This window comes from Poecilia reticulata, linkage group LG4 (genome assembly GCF_000633615.1).
Source record: "Poecilia reticulata strain Guanapo linkage group LG4, Guppy_female_1.0+MT, whole genome shotgun sequence".
In the NCBI taxonomy this organism is placed as follows: domain Eukaryota; kingdom Metazoa; phylum Chordata; class Actinopteri; order Cyprinodontiformes; family Poeciliidae; genus Poecilia; species Poecilia reticulata.
Window position 1 is genome coordinate 27,777,841 of NC_024334.1, and position 20,085 is coordinate 27,797,925.

Below are 20,085 nucleotides of genomic sequence, written 5' to 3' on the forward strand. Positions count from 1 at the left end.
GCTGTGGTAGCATCGTAACAGTGACCAACGCTCCTCTGTGAAGGTCAGCTCTTTGTTGAGCGTGAATCTCTCTTTGCCCTGTAGCTGCAACCTTACCTCTGTCTAATTAAACACCCTGACAACAGATTGTTCAAGTCATGAAAGCTTCCTTCAGGGAGTAATTAATGTTAATGTGAGCTGGGAGGTAAAGAGAAGGAGTCTGGTGGAAATGTGGGTCAGCTGTGCCCCCTGGCCTTTTGTTAAAGCAGGTGGGTGGAGTGAACTTTGACCTCCCTGGTGGTGAGCACATCACATTTTAATTACTTCGTCTCTCCAGAAATACATCTTGTAWCGACTCTGCTATGGAGTCACATCCAAAMTATATGTGATCACTSAGATTTCCACTCATTCTCAGGATAGACATTTAATTTTCTGTCTACATGAAAAGGGAATCAGCTGCTTTCTTTGTTACATCAGATTAAAGTTTCTAAAGTCATTGTGATCTGTGTCAAGACTGAAAGTGACCAATTATTTTATCCATCTAGTGGCACACATATTATTTTGTTAATCTAATGTATGTTCATATACCCCCCTCCTCCTTACAATCTGTTTTTCAACATTTACAATTATATTGGTATTTAAGATGAGTCTGTATCKKCTGCTGCTATTCGTCTTTGTCGTGACCGTCTCTGTGAACTGAACTCAGAAGGTTTTTGGTTTGCGCAGAAAGCAGCTAAAGCAGCCGAAATCTTTCAATAGTCAAAGCATGATACTAAGTTTATGAAGTGTCTTCTGGCTTCAAAAACATAAAATGAACAAATTTAGTTAGTCTAATGATAGCCCATGAACAACCCGCAAACCCAAAATGCACAATTTAATGAAATAATTAAAACAATATAAACCAGTTAATTCAACAAAACTCCTGTTTTTATATCTTTTTATTCCCTCCTAATACAATAATGTTTATTTTAAATTTGTATTTGATGTTGGGGTGTAATTTTGGGCYTGAGGTTTTATTAAGAGAGCAGCAACAACATTTTTATAATGAGTGGATRTATTATTCCGCTCCTCCTGAGTGCCAAACCACTTCTTCTCAGTATCCAGACCTGAAATACAMACATTTCAACCTTCAATTCATGGATTTTCAGGTTGCAGCCATCCAAATAGTGTCTCAAAATACTCCTTTTAATTGTAGTGTCCTTTTAGGCCCATGAGTAACTATATTAGCTGTTTTATGTGGCTGCTGGTGTCGTTTCCTGCCAAAATAACAATTCTGGAAATAGGTTTCTAAGTAGAATTCATTGCTTGGACTTTTAGAAGCCAACTGTTTCAGATCAGTTAGAGATTTTGTTGGGAATGTGGTGTTGCTTTCTGGGATTTTGTRCTCTTTTCGAAAGGTGTGTCATTACAATTTTGAAATCCAGCTGGCGGGTTAGCACGGCTGAATGAACTACTGGACGCACACACCCATTTCTGCTTGCACAGATGCCTAAACATCTATACRTTTATTAGGCCAATGCAGGTGGGACATGTTAGAAAGTCGTAAGTCAACAAATACGACCTCCCCGCGCCGACATGCATCTCTTTGACCAGCCGATCTCAGCGCAGGCTTGTGTTTCCTGCAGTGCTCTTTACAAGGAGAGGCCATGGTGTGATGGCATTGTAGACACAGTGTTGATTTTAAGGCCTGAGTCAGTGTGACCGCTGGGAAACCCTTCTGCTGGTAGGCTGTGCTGCCACTGGAACCGAGGAGGGCTGATGGTTATCTCTCTAAGCGTTTCAGGGTGGCTGCTGCTGAGGCATGAGCTGCTGTCAGTCACTCAGTCCTAAAARCAAATTAAAAGCAGAAGATTCTCATTCTGCTAAGCTACTTGCATTTTGTTAAAAAGTGAGACTCAAATAGATGAAGTATTTTTGTTTTTATATTGAGGGTTTACAGTCTATTGTTTTTGGATTTAGTTTTTCTCGTTCGACGTTTTGTTGTTGTGCATTTTAACTCTGTGCAGTATTGTCAGTCCAGTATGCCAAGTGGATCTTTTAGATTGTTTCCACACAATGTTCTACCTTAGAGCCACTCAGTGTGTGACCACATTGGTTTCTGTTTTAACAGGAAATAAAACACAGGTAAGTAATATCCTGGGATTTTTACGTCTATCATAAAGGTCAGAACACAAGATTAGACTTGATTTCTGTAGCTTATGACTGATTAAGCTCTTTAAATCCTTCAGTCACTGAGACACTGATTTTTAGTGTTTTTGTYAATGGAGAAGAAAAACTGAATCAGACGTTAGCAGAGATGGTTTCCATTAGTGAGCGCCCCCATCGTCCGGGGTTTGGTACCTTCAGAACTGAGGGCATGCGGAGGTTGTCCTCCAACCAAAAAACAAGGGAGSGCAGAAGAAAAGTAGAAGCAGATTTTTGTATTTAGGGAAAGAAGTCATAATAAGAACCATATTTCAGGAATCAAAAGGAGAAACATGGATTTTATTTATGCCAGCTTTAGATTTATGGTTGTAAAATATGAGCAGTGATTTTAGAGTGGGTTTTTTGTTACTGTTTGAAATATTTCCTCTTGGTAAGTTTAACATTAAAATGATGTATTCCTTGGCAGCTTGACGCTGCATAGAAGAGCCARCCACCTCAAAATGAGTGCATGGAGGAACCCCAGCAAAACAAGTTACATTTCTGCTWAGGAGCTATATTATGGGATATAACTRTCACCATTTCCTTTTAACTCATGGTTCACACTGCCAACAGTGTTCCAGCTCTTGCCTTGCACATTACTGGACTGTCATCCTACCTTAAACATCCAAGTTCTCAACATACCAAAGCTACAAGRCTGAAGGAAAATGACTCGACTTTGTTGAGTTTCCAACATGGAACCTCAACAACGATTTTATCTTCAAAATGGAAACGAGTAACATTGCAAGCTGATGGAGATTTAATATTTACTTGGCATTTGAGCTGTTCAAAGACTGACGACGACAAGAGATTAACAATTTGAGTAAGATAAACAACTAAGCTTGGGAGAAAGTTTCCATCCATCCATTGTCTAAACTCTGCAAACCTAGAAGGATGGCAGGAAGGATGCTGCAGTCATTGACCAAGAGAGCGGCCAGTCCTTGGACACGATGTCCACCAGTCCATCACAGGACAACACAGAGACACAGGACARCCATGTACTCGCATCTAAGGACAGTTTAGAGAGACCAGGTAGCCTGACAGTCTTTTTTTGTTGGACTGTTTGATGAGGCATTTTGTTGTTAACTTTAATGGACCAACATAATACATAACTGTAATATTTATTTACTACCACAAATAAAAAGTGTGACATTGAAGGACTCACTTATGCATAGTGGCTCATACTAAGTTGACTCCAGCCTCAGTCTACTCTTGAATGGATTTTGTTACTTGTGCACTTCTTTCTTCCACTCAACTTTATTTGAATATGCTTGGATACAGTTTCTTTGAACATCCAGCTTCTTTAGCAATGGCCATTTGTGGCTTGCCCTCCTGTGGAGGGTGTCAGTGTCTGCCAGACATTTACCAAGYCTGCTGTCATGATTATTTAAACCATTATATGGTCATTGCATAACATTTATATTTAAAATCTGAGATTACATTAAATRTAAGTGGACCCTATTTATTCTTAGGTCATTTTAGGGGTATTAGAGTATTTGGGGCGAAATGTAATTGTATGCCACACCTTTTTAAATTATTTATGTAGTCAATAAACTTCCACTTCCCTGGTAGTTTATTATATACAATCTGAATAATATAGTCTACAGTAACGTTTGTTACTTTAATGTGACAAAAGAAAAACCAAAAAAGAATAACTGGATAAACGTATCATTGCACTGCARCAGAAAATAAAATGATGATTTTGATTAAAGAGAATTTTATTAAACTACTTCTGATGTGTCACTAAATTTCTATTTTTATTATTTTATTATCATTATTAATTAAGCACCTTTTTCTAACTGCATTCAATTCTGAAGTTGCAAAATTATTTYGGATATGGATTTATTCCTRTCATTTTTACCATTTTTAGTATCTGCCTAATTTTTCATGTTTAAATTACTGACTCTATTTTGTGATTAGACACAAAAGTTGACTTTTGCACATTTATTTTCACACCTAAGCTCCTCCGTCGATCTTGAGAATGTGAGGAAAGCTCATTCTAGCAGCATCTGTCTGCTGAGTCATCAACATGGCTCCCATATGACCTCWGACAMTAGCTTGGTACGGCCWCTTGGGTCTAGCTCCATCAAAGGATGGGGTAAACGCCGGGATGGAAACATCTGCTGTACGCCTCGTAGATCGTTTGGGCACAAATAAACAGACACATTATTCCTGAACGGATTAGCATCTGAGAAAATCAGACAGCATCACCTGACTTTGGGGCTTTTGGTGCTTTAAAACCTGCTTGGTCTGAAGTTGCAGTCAGCATGCTGTGCGTCAGGAACACTGGGCTTGTGCTATGTAACGGCATCCGGAGCGTGTCCCATGTTTACAAGGCGAGGAAAGACGGATTACTTTAAAGACTTTGAGAGAGAATTACCCCCATTCCTCTGTGGGTGTGTTTTTAATTACTTTCAGTTAAATGGGAACAGTAACACATTGTGTTTTGGACAGGCAATCGTTGCTCTGTTTATTGTTATCGTGGGAAAAGAAAGTTACAATGATAAAGATTGTGACGAATTGGAATAGTGATAAACTCTAATTGATGATGTTTGCAAAACCCCAAAATGATGATGCAAATGAAGGCTGTGGCTGTCGATGTAATCACGCCATGAAATGTAACTGTTGTCTTAAAGAAGCCTATTAGATATAAATGTCATCTTTAGAGCATAATTTGTGTTTGTCAGGCTCTGACAAGTTGGCAAAAGGTGACATTGATGCTAATTAATTTTTAAAAACATGTCATCACTTCTTCAAATATAAAATCTGTTTCTGATTAGTCCTTTCACAGTAAAACTCAAGATTTACTGTAAATCAGCCAACCAGTTCACAAATAGTTTCCTGTCAAAGTCTTTGACACATTTGCATTTTCTGCGCGTGCGAGGTCACACTCTAATCATCAAACATGTGTAAAATAAGTCCGATGAAATCTGTCGGCGTATTTGGACCCTCTGCAGAAAGMCGCAGGGCTGGATATTCGAACCGACACTTGGGAGGCAAGAGGTAAAAAAGATATATATATCCGAAAGCTTTTCTCCCAGGACTTCCTCAGAGGATTTATATTCCTCTGGTGTCGTCTCATTATGTGCTGAGAGTTTGTAAGAGTTTTACAACGTGCTCGCCCATAAATCTGAAATATTGCTGTTGTCATATGGATGTRCTCTTTGCTTAAATCCCCCGTTGGGTAAATGTAAAAGCGTGAGAGCGTTTGTGGATGTGGCGATGCATGTCTCCGTACATTTTGACCCTTAAGCATTTCAGAGTCGTCTRTTTGGTTTCCAAATATGCTAAGAATTTCTGGTAAGCAAAACCAACTCCAAAGATTTACGTCAAACTTCTGAACGCTTTGATATAAATTCAGATCTATCCTCAGCAGCCTGGTTGGGTTTATTTAATCTYCATGCTATTTGRTTAATGTGACTAAATAAACTTTGATCCTTGTTTTTAAAAAAGGAAGTAAAATAAGGATCATGACTTTGATMAAACAAGCAAGAAAATAAGCAACAGCTTTCCTTAATTTGTAGAAGGAAGGGTCTGACAAGGAAAAACAGGCACCAAATCAAAGGTTTTATCTAGGTTATCTCTCACCCAAACAACAGTCACCCTTTGTATATTTTCTGAGCCAGAATTTTATGTCTGTCTCCCTCTGAAAACCAGGCACTTTCCTCTTCTTGCACTATGAACCTTTTCCTCCCTTTTTAAACGTGAACTTTTGGACCCCAAACGGGAACATGTCACAGATCTCGTTGCGTTCTCTCCAGTGGTGGGCTCAAACTGTGTAGCTGTGAAAAGTGAAAATATTCCTTCAAGCTATAAAACACAGAAAAGGAGGGTTCCTTTTGAAGGCTTACAGCAGGACACGTCATGTGTCGGAGAGATTTCGATGGGTTACACATATGATGTGCTGCTGGTTTCTTTGTTTGTTTCTGTCAGTTCACTGTTGATTTGGGTGTTTAAACTCAACTTTCCCAACACCTGTAGCTTAGAAAGAGCTGACAGGAAACACATAGCAGCCTCCATCTTGTTTTTTTTCCCCTGCCTTTACTTGAACTTTTTGAATGTAGCTGTCTGAAGCATTTAAAACTCTTCATTCTTCAAGGACTCCTGTTTTGATTGAGTTAATTTAKCTCTCTGAGGGAGCGGGGTCTAGTTTCTCATTGTACAATCAGGATGAACCCTAAGTTTTAGCAGGAAAATACTTCTTCAGGTCTCTTTTTTATCCCTTTCTAATAAGTGGAAAATTATGTTGAAACTCAGAACATAAATATTGTGCAGGATGACATCTCGTATGTTTGCCAACTCTGTGATCACCAATGCAGATAAATATTTTCCACTGGGAACTTCAGYTGACAAGCTTGTCTATGACAGAAATTTGTGAACAAATGTGTGTGATGTAAAAGACAAAACGCTTTTTCCACATCCGTCATTGATGTTGAGATCTATTTAAGTCACTCACACACTGTGTTGACCTTTATCTAACTATGAATGTGCTATTTYCATAAAATCACTCATTGCTGGAACTCACAATTGTTTTCASAATGAGCAAAACACATTTTCATTTCCTTTAGTTTCCTCACAACACAGAGTTACCACCTGGATAAAAGTCGCCTCATTCACACATGCTCCGTTTCCTCCTCCGTAAATCTTGTTTTAGATGGGTTTGCTTAGGATTTAGCACTTAAACTCCACATCATGCTCATCTTTTCTTATTTTTCCAAGACTGGCAGCTTTAGAGGCAAAGTGGGAAAGCTGRGTGTGTCCACACTTATGTGAGAAGCTCACCTTTGACCCCTACGTCTGACTGGAAGGGCTGATGGCACGGATCCTTAARCTGTGCTGCTTCTTGTAATTTTTCTTTGGAATAGAAAGTTTTTCCTATTTTAAYGGTACAAAAAAATTTTGAAAAGTCGACACAGTTTCCTTCTGGAGAGTAGGTCATAATTTAACTGATTTCTCATGAGTGTTAAAATGCTTCAGTGTTTCCTAACGTGGCTGTTGTGCTCTGGAAGGGGTGGTGACTTTGGATTTATGTGCTTTTTTTGCTCCCTTCATTGTGTGATTTTGCAACGACTCTTGACRSCACTTTAGGTCCATGAACCAATGAGCAAAAGACACATMWACACCCATCGACATCTGGCTTATGCTCACATAGGGAAAGTTTATGTCTCTGTTGAATGTTTCTGCATATGTTTGCTGTTGCAATAAGATTCATTTGAACACATCGGCACCAGATTTTAATTAGTTTCATGTCTAACTTGTTTATCTTCACCACGATTACAGTAACCTCCACATCTGTTGTCACACCTTGTAAAGATCTGTAAAAAAGCTTTGAAATAAATTCAGCTTTTATTGCAGTTCCTAGAAAATAGATGTGCCTGAAGTATTTTTATATTTTCCTTTTTAAGCTAATTTGAGTCTCCTGAGTATAACTAAAGGTCTGTTTCCATTTATTTGAACCAATGCAGCTTTCTGGAGCTTTTTAGCATTTTTCTTACAGGGAGAAAATAGTGCTAAAGTGTAGGTTTTTTAAAAATTAAATATGTTATTTTTGCTTGTGAGCAATTAAATAACTTTATTGGTCTAATTTTATTACTTCTAATCACATTCTTCTGTCTACTTTTGTGGTTGGCAGAGATATTTATCCCCAAATTGCTGCCACTGAAGCAGCAACAGGAGGATGTAATTATTGTAAACATGTCAATTTTGGACCCATGAGTGGAAATACACACACATGACTGCCAGGGTAAAAAATAAAAATAAAAAATTAAGCAATGAGTGAAAAGCTATACAGGGCATTTTGTCAAAAGTACCTTATGATGTGATGCAAAGGCCACTTTTTAATTTGGGTAAGATACAAAAAAACAAAAAACAAAAAAAACATGAAATCTCCATGGTGCAGTTATAAAACCGTTATTTTCCAGGCAGAGATATTATTAAGTAGCTTTAAACAGCTTGTGCTTAGACAAATAAGGTTGGATTGGGACTTAACTTGAAACCACATGCAGTGAGATGGATGGAAAGGGAGGTAAAACATTCTTCACTGCTTACTATTAAAAAGCTGCAGTAAAATCTATTTTAACTCATTCTACTGCAGTGACGTGRATGCATTTTGAGCTTTCAGTTKTTTTTTTTTACTTGCCTTTGCTAGGGGTGGTAGTAGGTGTTTACAATAATTGCTCATTTTACTGTGGCGGTAATTTTGAAAATAGAGATAGTTGAGTATAGTTCCTGACAGYGGTGCTTTTGATCCAAACGTTTTGTCTGAAACTGATAGCTACATGAAATAAACAGGCAACCAGTTGGAAAAGGTCCAAATGAAGGGAATTGACCAAGGTGTGAGATATTCTCCAGATATKTTTTTATTAATATTTCTTCATACTGTTTAAATATTCAGCATTCTCATAAACTCACAGCTTTGATTCAGAAATGTTCTTATGAGAGCCAAACTAATTGGTGGCAATGCCAGCCTCGCCAGCAAAATTTAGATTTTTGAATTGCTGAAGCATTTCTAGACAAATAAATGCAATAAATGCTCATGTTATATTTCCCATTATTTACTTTGGTATAAATCATGTACTTGTTTAGTTATGACAATGATAAAGTGTTAAAGTGAGAAATGTGAAAAAAAACATACACTTTTTGGGTTTATAGCAGTAAAAGCTTTGTGGAGTGGTTTTTTACATCATTGTGTCTAATCTCACAATATCAGTGCCTAAAAGCCACAACACCAAAACTGTTTTCAAGAAATCTACACTTCAGAGAGCTTGTTCATGTGGTGCAAACCCAGCAGAACATCCCAGTTTTGCAAAGTAACCGTGTTAATGAGCAAATAGACCCACCTGACTTTTTATTGCCACATGTGAGAGTTTCTAACCGTTTCCTGGTGGGAGAATATATTTCCCATATGTTCCTGTTTAATCCAGGMAAGAAAAAAAAAACCTTGCTGCCAGTATACGTGGTATCCCCTGCATGGGCTCCAGTTCCACTCTATGTACACCTTTGGTACACACCGACACTCCCCAACCTCAACCAAAGAGGAAAGTGATGGAGACAAAACACTGCTGTTTTCCTAATTTCTCGGAGCACTTCAGATTTTTCCGCAGTTGAGAAAAAGGCACCTTTATGTGAATGGAGGCTGATGTGGTGGGAGATCAGAAGATCGTAGCTTTAAAAGAAAAAAAAAAAGGGGGTGGTTACACAGGTCTGTTTTTAGAAGTCCCAGGGAAAGAGGAGTGAGTGTGTTGCTGTATTTTCGGCAGGAGGAAACATGAGAAATGTGTTTGAAGAGGGCATGAGGGCGTCAGGGCAGGAGGAAGACATTATGAGTGATTTTCCACCCTGTCTGCACTGCTTAAATCAAACACACCTTGTGCTTTTTTTTAGGTTTGCAGACAAAGATGGCCCTCTGTGTACTGAAACTGTTGACTACAGATTATTCTGTGGTGTCTGATGGTCTCAGAATAGCTTTKGGAAGAGGCTTGTATAGTCTCTCATCAGCTCCATGGAGCTTAACTGGGAACTGAGACAATATGGTGAAAATAGCAGGAGCAGTCATTGTACAGCCAGATGATGTCGACCACAGGGAAGACATGGCCACAGATGTAAACCCAGCAGTTCAACTTGGCTGATTTACTTTAGGTCATTATAAAGACAAACTGTGTTTTGGTTGCAATAGCTTCTGGATCGTGARCGTTTGATTCACAGTCTGGGTTTTCAGGCTATTATGGTCGAGTTTGTTTGTTCATTTTACCTCCTAATTAAAGCCAGAAGTTTTTCAAACAGAGTGACGATCTGCTGCTGTGAACAGAGACTTTATTATTCGGCTGCCGTTTCCTTTAAGTGTGCTCTCATCCTTTAGGATGCCAGCCGTGTCCTCACGTGCCTAATGAAGAGGCTTTTTTTTTTTGCAACATTACTGAGGTTTATTCCCAGGAATTCCTCAGAAACGACCTTATAGGAACAGGAGAAAGAGGTCAGTGTGCAGAGCTGTCAGCAAAAACAGACAGGGGAATAGAGAAGAGGTGATGTGACGGACAGAAAACTAAAGGACGGGGAGAACGGATATGAAAACCGGCTGCTTTAGCCCATGACATCACTGTTTTCCTACCATTGCATGAGCCTAATGTCGTATTTAAAGTACACCTTGTTTGGTCGACTGGTTTCCTGATTGGCTTGGAAAAWTGTATTGTGTTACACTCAAGATTGTGTGTTAGGCCAGTATTTGACTAATCAGTATAATTCAAAAGGAAACCACTGTCTGGTTTACTCAGCTGAGATTTTAAAGTTAAAGAGCAGAGGTGCTCAAACTTTTCACAGCCACATGGGCTGAAATTGTCGGGGCTGGAAGCAAAGCAACTTTTCTTCTGCATTTATAAAGCTTGGTCAGACTGCCTGTCTTGTTGAATTTGAAAGAGACTGGCGTATTTTCTTATAACCGAGGACCRATCATGTCTGAGCCCCACACAGAGGCTCCAGACTTCCAGGAATTTCTCAATTTCTCCGATCGTCACTCAAAGGTCTGTCTGTGCCCTTTCGCGATGATTCAGAGTGGAAGCGAGTGGGCTGGCTTCCCTCACGGTAAGATAATCAGCCACTTACACAAACTAGCATGAACTCTGAGTGCCAGGTATGGATTCCATGGATGACTCAGCAATACATCTACCATAAGTATATTAAAAAAAAATCCCATTTTAACAGTGTTGAGTTCAGTGCAATAATATAATCAATAATTATTATTGTGTTTGGCATATTTCCTGTCCGGTAAACTAATATAGCATTTTATTCCATTAAATGAGACTTGTTGAAATAAGAAAAATGTTGCATAAGACAAATAGAAACTTGACACTGCATCTGTGCTTSTCTGGGATTTATCTCGGTAAAAACAGCAGAGATGGAGTCTTCCCAAATCACTGTGAGCTTTTTTGATCCTTATCCTTTTTTAATAAATAGCAGATTTATATTTTCATTACYTTTCCGTCATTTTAAAACAGCATATATAATGGAARAGCCTAATAAACTAGTATTTTAATATTCTGAACCATCTCAAATTAAATTCAACCAGCACCACAATAACTTTGACCCGCTCTTRCATCTGTTGCATTTAAATTATATCYTGATTATTTTATCCAGATGTTCAGACTGCAGTGACAAACTGCTGAGTTTGAAAGCTGAAGCAAGTCAAAATCCTTACCAAGATGATGCGATAGACTAAGAGGTCAGACTTTCTTCTGTTGAATAAGSTGCTTTTACGTTTGCCTATTTGCTTACGGATAAATACAGAGTAAAGAACGCAGTGCAGCCTCTACATCGCACTCAAATCTCAGCTGGGTAAAAGTAAACTGTATGTAGCTGCTCTGCCTGCAGAGGAGTAAATATTGCTTTTATTTAAACATGTACAGGAAGAGTCTAAAGACACAGACTTTTTGGGSATAATTCTTTGCAGAAAACAGCTGTGACCCGAGTGAAGTTAATTATTGCACAGAGAGGTTGCTCAGAGTTGTCTGAGGCTTTTTAAAAGAAACGTTCTTTCTAATCACGAGAGAGGAAATTGTAAAACATGGTGCTTCAATATTTGTTCAATAAGAAAAAACCTACTTTTTACTTTGACTGTTTGATTATTGGCTGTTGAGAACAGCAGGTTTTGTGTTTCAGTAACATGATCTTCGTGTCTATTCAGTTTCTTTGCAGATAGAAAATGGAGAACGTTCCACATTGGGAACCTAAACTGCAAGAAAAAGTAAAAGGGAAGACGTAACGTCTGGAAYTGCAACATTTCCACCCATGGTTACATGATAATTTTTTAGTAAAAAGAATAAAATATTTGACTTTTGACATTAATCTGGTCTGTGTACTGCAATCCATTAGGAATCAGTCATTTCAAACTGAACTCTAGGTTTGTGCCTCTGTTACATAAATAATTAAAGCCCTGTTTTAGTTTTACTTGACTATTCCACCTGGTGTGATAATTATTCATATTGTGTTGCCACTTTTATTTTTACTTTAAGATCTGTTTTTGCTCTGGGATAAGTACTGTTTTTGCCACAACATCAGTGGCGTTTCTAAGGTGCCAGCCCAGGCCTGTTTACATACCTGCTCATCAAGGAGGAGGCCTGGTGGAGCATGTTAATGTGCGTTTAGCTTGGCACGATATCGTGCCCACATTAAAAGCATTTTTTTTTTYCCAAATTGGCAGAACAGTCCAAAAGCTGGGCRACTCGGGCAAAGTGAGGGCGCAGACTGAGAGGCATTTATTCAACTCTACAGGTGCTGCTTTGAAATGTTGCAGGAGAGAAAACATAGTCTCRGGGAACAAGATGTACACTAACTGAATGTGTTTGGAAATTTGCCTTGAATGGCAGGGCTGTAATGATTTTAATCTTGTAGATTAAAGTTAAAATTAGCAGCAGTTAAAATATTTTGTGCCAACAAAGCAATGAATTTCTGTCTGGAAACATGAGAGCAACAGCAGTTTCAGTTCTTACTCTGACAGATAATTTAGGATAAACATAAAAAAAAAACATGCATGTATGTATAATTATTGCACAACTCAACCTGTTCCTGCAGAACAGTTTGTTTGGTGATGTATCCAGTCTGGTCATTCTGCAGCTACATCCTGTGGTTGTTTTTAACCTGATTGCTTGCCAGTCTAACATCCAGGGGTTTCATTCTGCACAGATCCATGGATAAACATGTATTCTGAGTTTAAAACATTTACACTCGTATTACAGTTGATCAATCCTGATTTTTTTTAACTCTGACAAACACAGATGATCATCTCACAAGTTTAAATTTGCTTAAATGTGACCAGTATCTCTTCTACATTATTCAATAAATGATGTAGAAGATGAAATGAAAATACAGTTTTTTGTTTTTTTTAAGTAGCCTTCTACATCTCTGTGTTTTTTTCTGACTCAGGTCTGATTTCTGAGCTGATTTCTCAGTAAATCTGTATATTTTATTCCTAAGGGGACAAAAACATCTTCTCATTTACCCGGTGGCTTTTTTAGCGTGCTGATTGGTCGTGACATACTGTATAAAACTTGTAAAAGTGAGACAGCAAAAAACAAAAACAAAAAAAACACAGTACAATCCCTCTTGATGCTCTGGTTGTGCTCATTCTTCCCTGTTTTTGGGTCACTATTGTTGGGTGCTTTCCAATGGCTCCAAGCAGGTGATCCGGCCAGGAATGCACTCGACTCTGCCTCTGCCTTTGGCCTTTCAGGGCTAATCGAGCATGTCCTGCTGGGTTTTCTCTGTACCGCTGCTCGAGGCAGAGCCAACATTGTCAGACTGCAGCATTATTCTTCTGAGTGAGGTGGGATGTTTGTGAGAAGACGATTGTCTGCTTTTTCCATTAGGGCTGCATATCAAGCCTGGATCCCCCGTAGAAAACACAAATCACTTCACTTTTGTTTCAACAGCTTATGGGCGTGCACTTCAAGATATCTGTAAAAAAAGGTATTCTACTTTCCCATTTCCATAATCCTGAATACATGCGAGAATTGGGAGAAAAAAACAACACATTTTTCTCATAACAAATCTCTTTAGACTTTAGAGCCAAAAATCAGTGGGTGCAGGGCAGAGAAATGCYGGGGGGATGAGGGCTGGTGGAGTGTTGAGCAATCTGTTATGTATTTTGGCCAAACTGAYCTTCTCTGTTGTCGCTGGAAGTTGAGAAACGCTGTGATCTTCTTTATAGTAGTTTGGAGCCGCTCACAAGGTGAGGAGTTTACTCGATTGCCAGCGGATGTCCCTGCAGGGAACATTAAACAGAAAACAGGCTCTGTCTGCTTTTCACCTCTTACCGTTTGACTTTTATTTCCTTGAAATCCCCAGATCGTCTTCCTTTGCTGTGTGCTCATAGATTGAGCACTCTAGATCAGTCATTATCAATCACAACAAAACATTAGAAAGTTATTTCCAAGAACTAAATGTTTAGTGAGCAATGATTACTATATGAAGAAAACCACACAACGGAGATCTCTCGGTGTGAAGTGATTCCTTTGAATGTATGACCTGAATTYAGTGTGTGGTGCTCGTTTTGCTTCAGTTCATGTTCAGGCTTGAGTACTATTGTCTCCTCTGATAAGAGCCAGACATGATAGCATTGTTTTACGTTTTAACAGACAGTAGAGGAACAGAGGTATGAGAAAGATTTTGGGACTTATGTGTTCGTTGTTGTGACATGTGCTCTTTGACTGCCAGCGACGGAAGATTCATGTTGACATTCCAGGACTAGTTTGGGTGTATAAACCCAAAGCAGCGCGACATCACAAGCACCATCTGCTCTCTAGAGCTCYTTCTGGATTGTTACAAGACTCTTTTACTGCATCGAAGTAAAGCGTGCAACTCGCATAAAATCTGMGAAGTGAGCTTTAACAGCTGAACTGCTGACATTAATGTTAACTCAACCAGTAAGCCCTACACATCAGTGTTTATGTAACATTGTTAAGTGGGGATTTGGAGCTCTGCGAGTCAACCCACGTATTGGAGGACATGCAGTTTGTTGGGGGGTGGGGATTCACATAAAATGTGTGGTGATAGTTAAACAGGATATAAAAATGTCCACTGAGCTGCTCATCCTTTCACTGCTGTCTGATTTTGTAAGCAGTGCCATAATAGCTTGTCCTGGTAGTTACAGCCATCTAGCTTTGTGAAACTATGTGGTTTTATATATTTCTTGGTTACAACTGCTGAAGCATTTTACAACCATTTCCATTTCTCCCAAACAAGGAAGTCCTACGTTGTCTCAACATATAAAACATGATGTACTTGCCCTGAGTAAAAGTAACTCTAATGTTATCATCTAATGCTTTAAGGTACTCTCAAGAACAAAGTAATGAAATGTCCAGACACAAAACTTTTATCCACTTCCTGACCAAACGATACAAATACTCACTTTTGGTTAAATATAGATTTGGTAATTTTGAGTTAATTTATCCAAACATTTTTGAGAAGTTATGTTGTCAACATGCAAGGTCAGTTCAAGGTTGGTTTTCAGGACAGTCATCTGTTTTCTCCAGCCAGTGCACCAGATAAAATTAGAAAAAACAAACGTAACCAGGCAACGGTTCCATATGCAAAGGTTAAAAACTTCAATAAACTCCATTTCAGAGTAAAACTGTTACTACTTATCTCAAATGTAAAAAAAAAACTGCTAATCTTTATTTTTGCACTTTCCACAAGCCACTTGAATAAATTAGATCTTCATGTTCGATGCATTTCTCAGTAAGTAGAGCAGATTTATGAGGCTGCGTGTTCAGCCATACCCCTCCTCTGTAAGCTCTGCCAAGTTTCTATTCTTCATGTTGTGAAGAAAATCATTTATTGYATTGGCTATAATAATGACGGCTGTTTTTTCATAACAGGATGTGGATGGGAACGGTGTGGCCTCCTAAATCCGCTCAGATTTTCTCTGTTMAGATGTGACATTGTTTGAAGGAGTGTCCAACTAACTCCCCATAACTTTATTTTTGGGAAAGGCCTGAGTTTTTRTCAAGCGGTCTGCCTCTTTCAGCAGATGTTTCTTCAGAGAAATTGTAGCCTTTTTGTCAGGTTTATCAATCAACTTTGTCCCTTTTTTCTGAGAGGCTTTGCTGTTCTTAGTAAAATATGTAAAAATGAGGCTGAAATAGGAAAACAACRCAATCTCCTGTGCTGGAAATGAACTGACTTTTCTTAACGATGTTCTCTGAACCTTTTGACCTACTTGAACATAGCTTAAATTAGTTTGTGGGAATTTTGTTCTATTCATCCCAAATTGAAGCATTTTAGGATTTAATGGCATATACTTTTTTCTCTGGTTCTGTTTTTCCTTTTTCAGTTGAAGCAGCCGGAAAAGGCGGCAGCAGCAGCTCATACCTATTTTCAGGCCAATCCAGAACATGTGGAGATGGGCCAACACCTCGAACAGTACAAAGACCTGCAGGGTGTRGAAGAAAACCACTTTGTGGACCGGGAAGCCCGGCCTCATCAGGTAAAAAAGAAACAGTCTTTATAGTCGAGGCTTCCCTCGTGTCTGCAGTATCTGATTTTGAAAGTACAGCTGCTGTGGTTCTACAAACGGTCTTGATAGAAATGACCCCTAGAGTTTTAATCACTGGAAACTCACTGAGACCTTTAGTGATGAAGCTTTGGATGCAAAAGGGTTTTAACTCCTTATCCTGCTGCTCCAGCCATTTTCTCTTTTTTGTGGCTTTTAATTGAGCAGTACCATCCTTTGGAAAAGACTCCTTCAACTTTTCCCAGTGTGTTATATTTGAAAACTAAACACATAAGTAAAAATTGACAAATGTAAGTGCAGATAAAAAGATTAWACTCTTCTTTAAGCTTGGTGTCTTTATGCACAAATTAGATCCTGCTGGCGCTTTACTTAAGACTTCGTTATCGCAAGAAAATGTACGTTCTTTAAAGCATAACTTAAAGAAACAGAAAGATGCTTCAAGATTTATCCTCTCTTGTTCTCTCTTTCTCCTTCCCTGTGACTTCTCTGTCACAGCAATCATTCACAGCGGCAGTAAAGTTATACGACAAAGGCGACTACGAAGRAGCTGTWACWCTKTTCGAGGATGCCTTGGTAGAATACTACAAAGCCGATGTGGAGTGTCGGGCCCTGTGCCAGGGGCCGCAGAAGTTTGAGGGTCACGACCACGTACGCTACCGCTACAGCCTACATGAAGTTGTGTCGGGTAAGGCAGAAAAAGTCACAGAAAATGTATCTACCTGGTTTCGGTTTCAGTGCTACGTTTAAATTTCAGTGCAAACATAAATATTATCATCGAGCGACGGATGAAGCCAGTGTATAATTCTTCTTACGATTTCATCATTCATCTTAGGTATGATCAAAATGTATTTATCAATATGAATGTACAGTATAAATAATAATCYCTTTGTCCATGCTTCAATTTGGACTTCTTGGCAATAAAAAGGTTTGTCTTGTCGTMTTTACAGATAAAAGAAAACATAAATTGAATAATTTGTGGTTATAGGTCCAATGTCTATAACTTTTTGTTAATCTATGTTAWAAAACAGTGTACTAAAGTTGGAAGTACAGAGATTAGACTATATAGTTTTCCACACGTTCCAGATTTGCAGCTGTCAAAATGATTTCATTTTATAGTCTTTAAGGAATAATACAAGTGGTCATTACAAAGAAAGGCCAGATTACTCACTCTGTGCAAATATTCTGCTTAGTTTGGCTGGATTAGCTTTGCTGCACAGCTAGCTCTGGGATTTGGTAGATATGCACTCTTACCGTCTTCGACAGGCCATGCGGACAACTTGTCCTCAGTCCAGGAAGACGACACAAATACATTTATGGACACAGTAGAAGATGATTTTCTATACCCACGTAKTTCTAACAATTCTGTGCTGTTTTGTGTCTCTGCTCAAAATAAAATATGTAGATAAAAACAAAAAAACTCCAGYCTTCGTATTGCATGTATTCAGTGTGGTGCTTTTAAAATGTATTCAGTTCATATTTTGTGAATAAAAAAATGCTGCTAAAATCAGACATGTATTTGATTGGGATTTTATGTGGTAGGCTGGCATAAAATGGCAAAATAACTGGGAACTGGAAGGATATTGACAAGTTTTTTCAGTTTTTTACATGCATGGCAAACTCCATCCGTATGCAGCTTGCCTGAGTCAATACTGAGCAGAAAAACTTTTCTTTGCAATGACAGCTGTTGGGATATGTCTCTACCAGCTTCATGCATGTAGAGACTGATTTGTTTTTTTCATTCTTTGTTAATGAACTTCGTGACAATGTTGACCTCCCGAGACCTTAAAGGATGAAAGAAACTAATACAAATACTTTTGTCCTCTTGTATCTTTTCATTTAATTTTACTGTCTTTCTATCAACTTGTTTTTGTTTTTTTCTCTTGTTGTCATTTGGAAATATTTTCACAATGTAAAGTTTCTTTTTAGCTGTGCTACATTTTCACTTTTACTTTTGCTTCCTGCTCCGTCCATCCCAGTCAATGGGACGTGTGTGTTTGACAAAAGTCAGGCCATTTTCTTTGGAAGCTGAGGCAGGTTTTTGTGCAGTAGCCGCTGCCTAATTGCTGAGTGAGTGTTTTCAGACTCTCTCATATGTGTGGTCGGATTGAGTAAACATTAAAAGACAGCTAATTCATTTTGGCCAGGCTTTGTTTTACTTAAAATGAACGGATTATTTTCCATAGCGCTGCACCAGTCGATTCTGTGATCATAATGTTTATATGTATAATGATGTGTGGATGTGGAAAATCAATCTGCTGTGTGACTCGGATGAAACAAGAGAAGGATTTAACAGAACCGCTTCCGTCTGTACGGGTTAAAATTTCTGTATTTGACCTGAATCCTGCTGCAGCTCTGGTGTGACCTCTGCTCCTCTGGAGTTTCCTGAAGAAATTTAAACATCACAGCCTTTCTGTCGGAAAGGAAAATCGTGCTGCAGCTGCTTCAGAGTGACCTCACTGCACATACATGCTAACAGCACATTCACACATGCATGCTGTCACTRCTGGCTGTCTTCTCAGTATACAACATGAGGAAATGATAAGCAGCCTGCCAACTCCTGATTCTGCAAAGGATGACCTAACATCAGGTCYTACAGTCCCCACCGACGCAAACTCTATTTTATTTCAGACTCTATTGCCACCTTATTGGATTAACTGCTACAGGGTGCATGAACATCAAATGTTGACGTTCACATTTGTAAAAGTTTGCAAATCCAAATTTCTTTTAGCATAATCCAAAGACTAAATTTTTGATTGCATTTATTGCAGATCATTTTACTCAGGTTTTGCACTGTGAGCACGAGTGCGTCCGAGACCTCGCTACCCGTCCAGGCCGCCTCTCCCCAATGGAGAACTACCTGCCCCTTCACTACGACTACCTTCAGTTTGCCTATTTTAAAGGTGGGATGTTTGTAGTCTGTGACATTTTTCTGACAGTCTTGTATAAGTAAAGATATGTGTTGACAGAAGTGATTACATTTTAGATTAATGCACTTTGATTTTGAGGTTCTTGGACATGACGGCCAACTGTTTGAATGTAAAGAGGAAAAATTATTGCACCCACAGTTCATGCATGCAGATACAAGCAGATGAAGTTAATTTGCTGGGAACTGAGAGCTTGTTACATTTTCAGATGTGTGTCTCTTTGGATATTTTAATTTCTATAAASAGTCTAACAAGTTTGTTCTGAGATTTGGTAGTCCTGATAGACTTCGGCTAGCAATGATGTTTATGAAAYCCCCCTGAAAAAATTTGAGAAGTTTGAGATTATTGGATTGTGCATGATTGCACTTAAACTTTCACGTTGAAAACACTAAACCATCCAATTGTTTATTAGAATAAGTGGTTTTAATTTTCCGAAACTATAGTTTTAAATTTTAGGTATTGTTCTTCAAAAATGTTGCGTCCTAATTAAGCATTTTTAATTGCCTWAACGGAAATAAGAGCAATCGAACAGTCAAGAAGTTCACAATCAATCATTTGTGTTAAAACTACTATTATTTATCATCTTAGACATTTTCCTGCTMTGCAGCCTCAGTCTGTTTTATTCGACTCAGCAGCAGTRGAAGTTTTAAATCACTCAGCAGTGGTTCTGCTTGCCTTATCTGCAAAGGTTTCCATAAAAAAATTGTTTCTGTTTCAGCTCAAATCTTCAAATTTTAACTAAGTTGCAAACTACAGAAAGCTAAAGCTAAAGGAAGAAGTCATGTCTTAACCTTTCATCTTTACAGCAGAGTAAAGAAGGCTTACACCTACCATAAACATGGACCAAAAGGTGTCTGATATTTGATTTGTATTCATGAAGAATCTGTGTGCAGTGCGAAGTGGAAAAAATGGCACTAGCCTATTTCTTTTTATAGGAAACTATTGATTCATTTGAACTTACCTGCATGGTTGTCTCTGTACACTCAGTGTTCAGCTCTA

The 20,085-nt window shown here is 38.5% G+C and overlaps 1 protein-coding gene across 1 annotated transcript in view; it reads left to right on the forward strand.

Annotated features, from left to right (window-relative positions):
- The window catches only part of p3h2 (prolyl 3-hydroxylase 2), a 48,568-nt gene that overhangs the window by 21,007 nt on the left and 7,476 nt on the right, over positions 1-20,085 (forward strand). Inside the window, exons 2-4 of the mRNA XM_008408121.2 lie at positions 15,983-16,135; positions 16,658-16,847; positions 18,931-19,076. Of these exons, the coding sequence (XP_008406343.1) occupies positions 15,983-16,135; positions 16,658-16,847; positions 18,931-19,076 (489 nt within the window). The remainder of the gene's footprint in view (positions 1-15,982; positions 16,136-16,657; positions 16,848-18,930; positions 19,077-20,085) is intronic.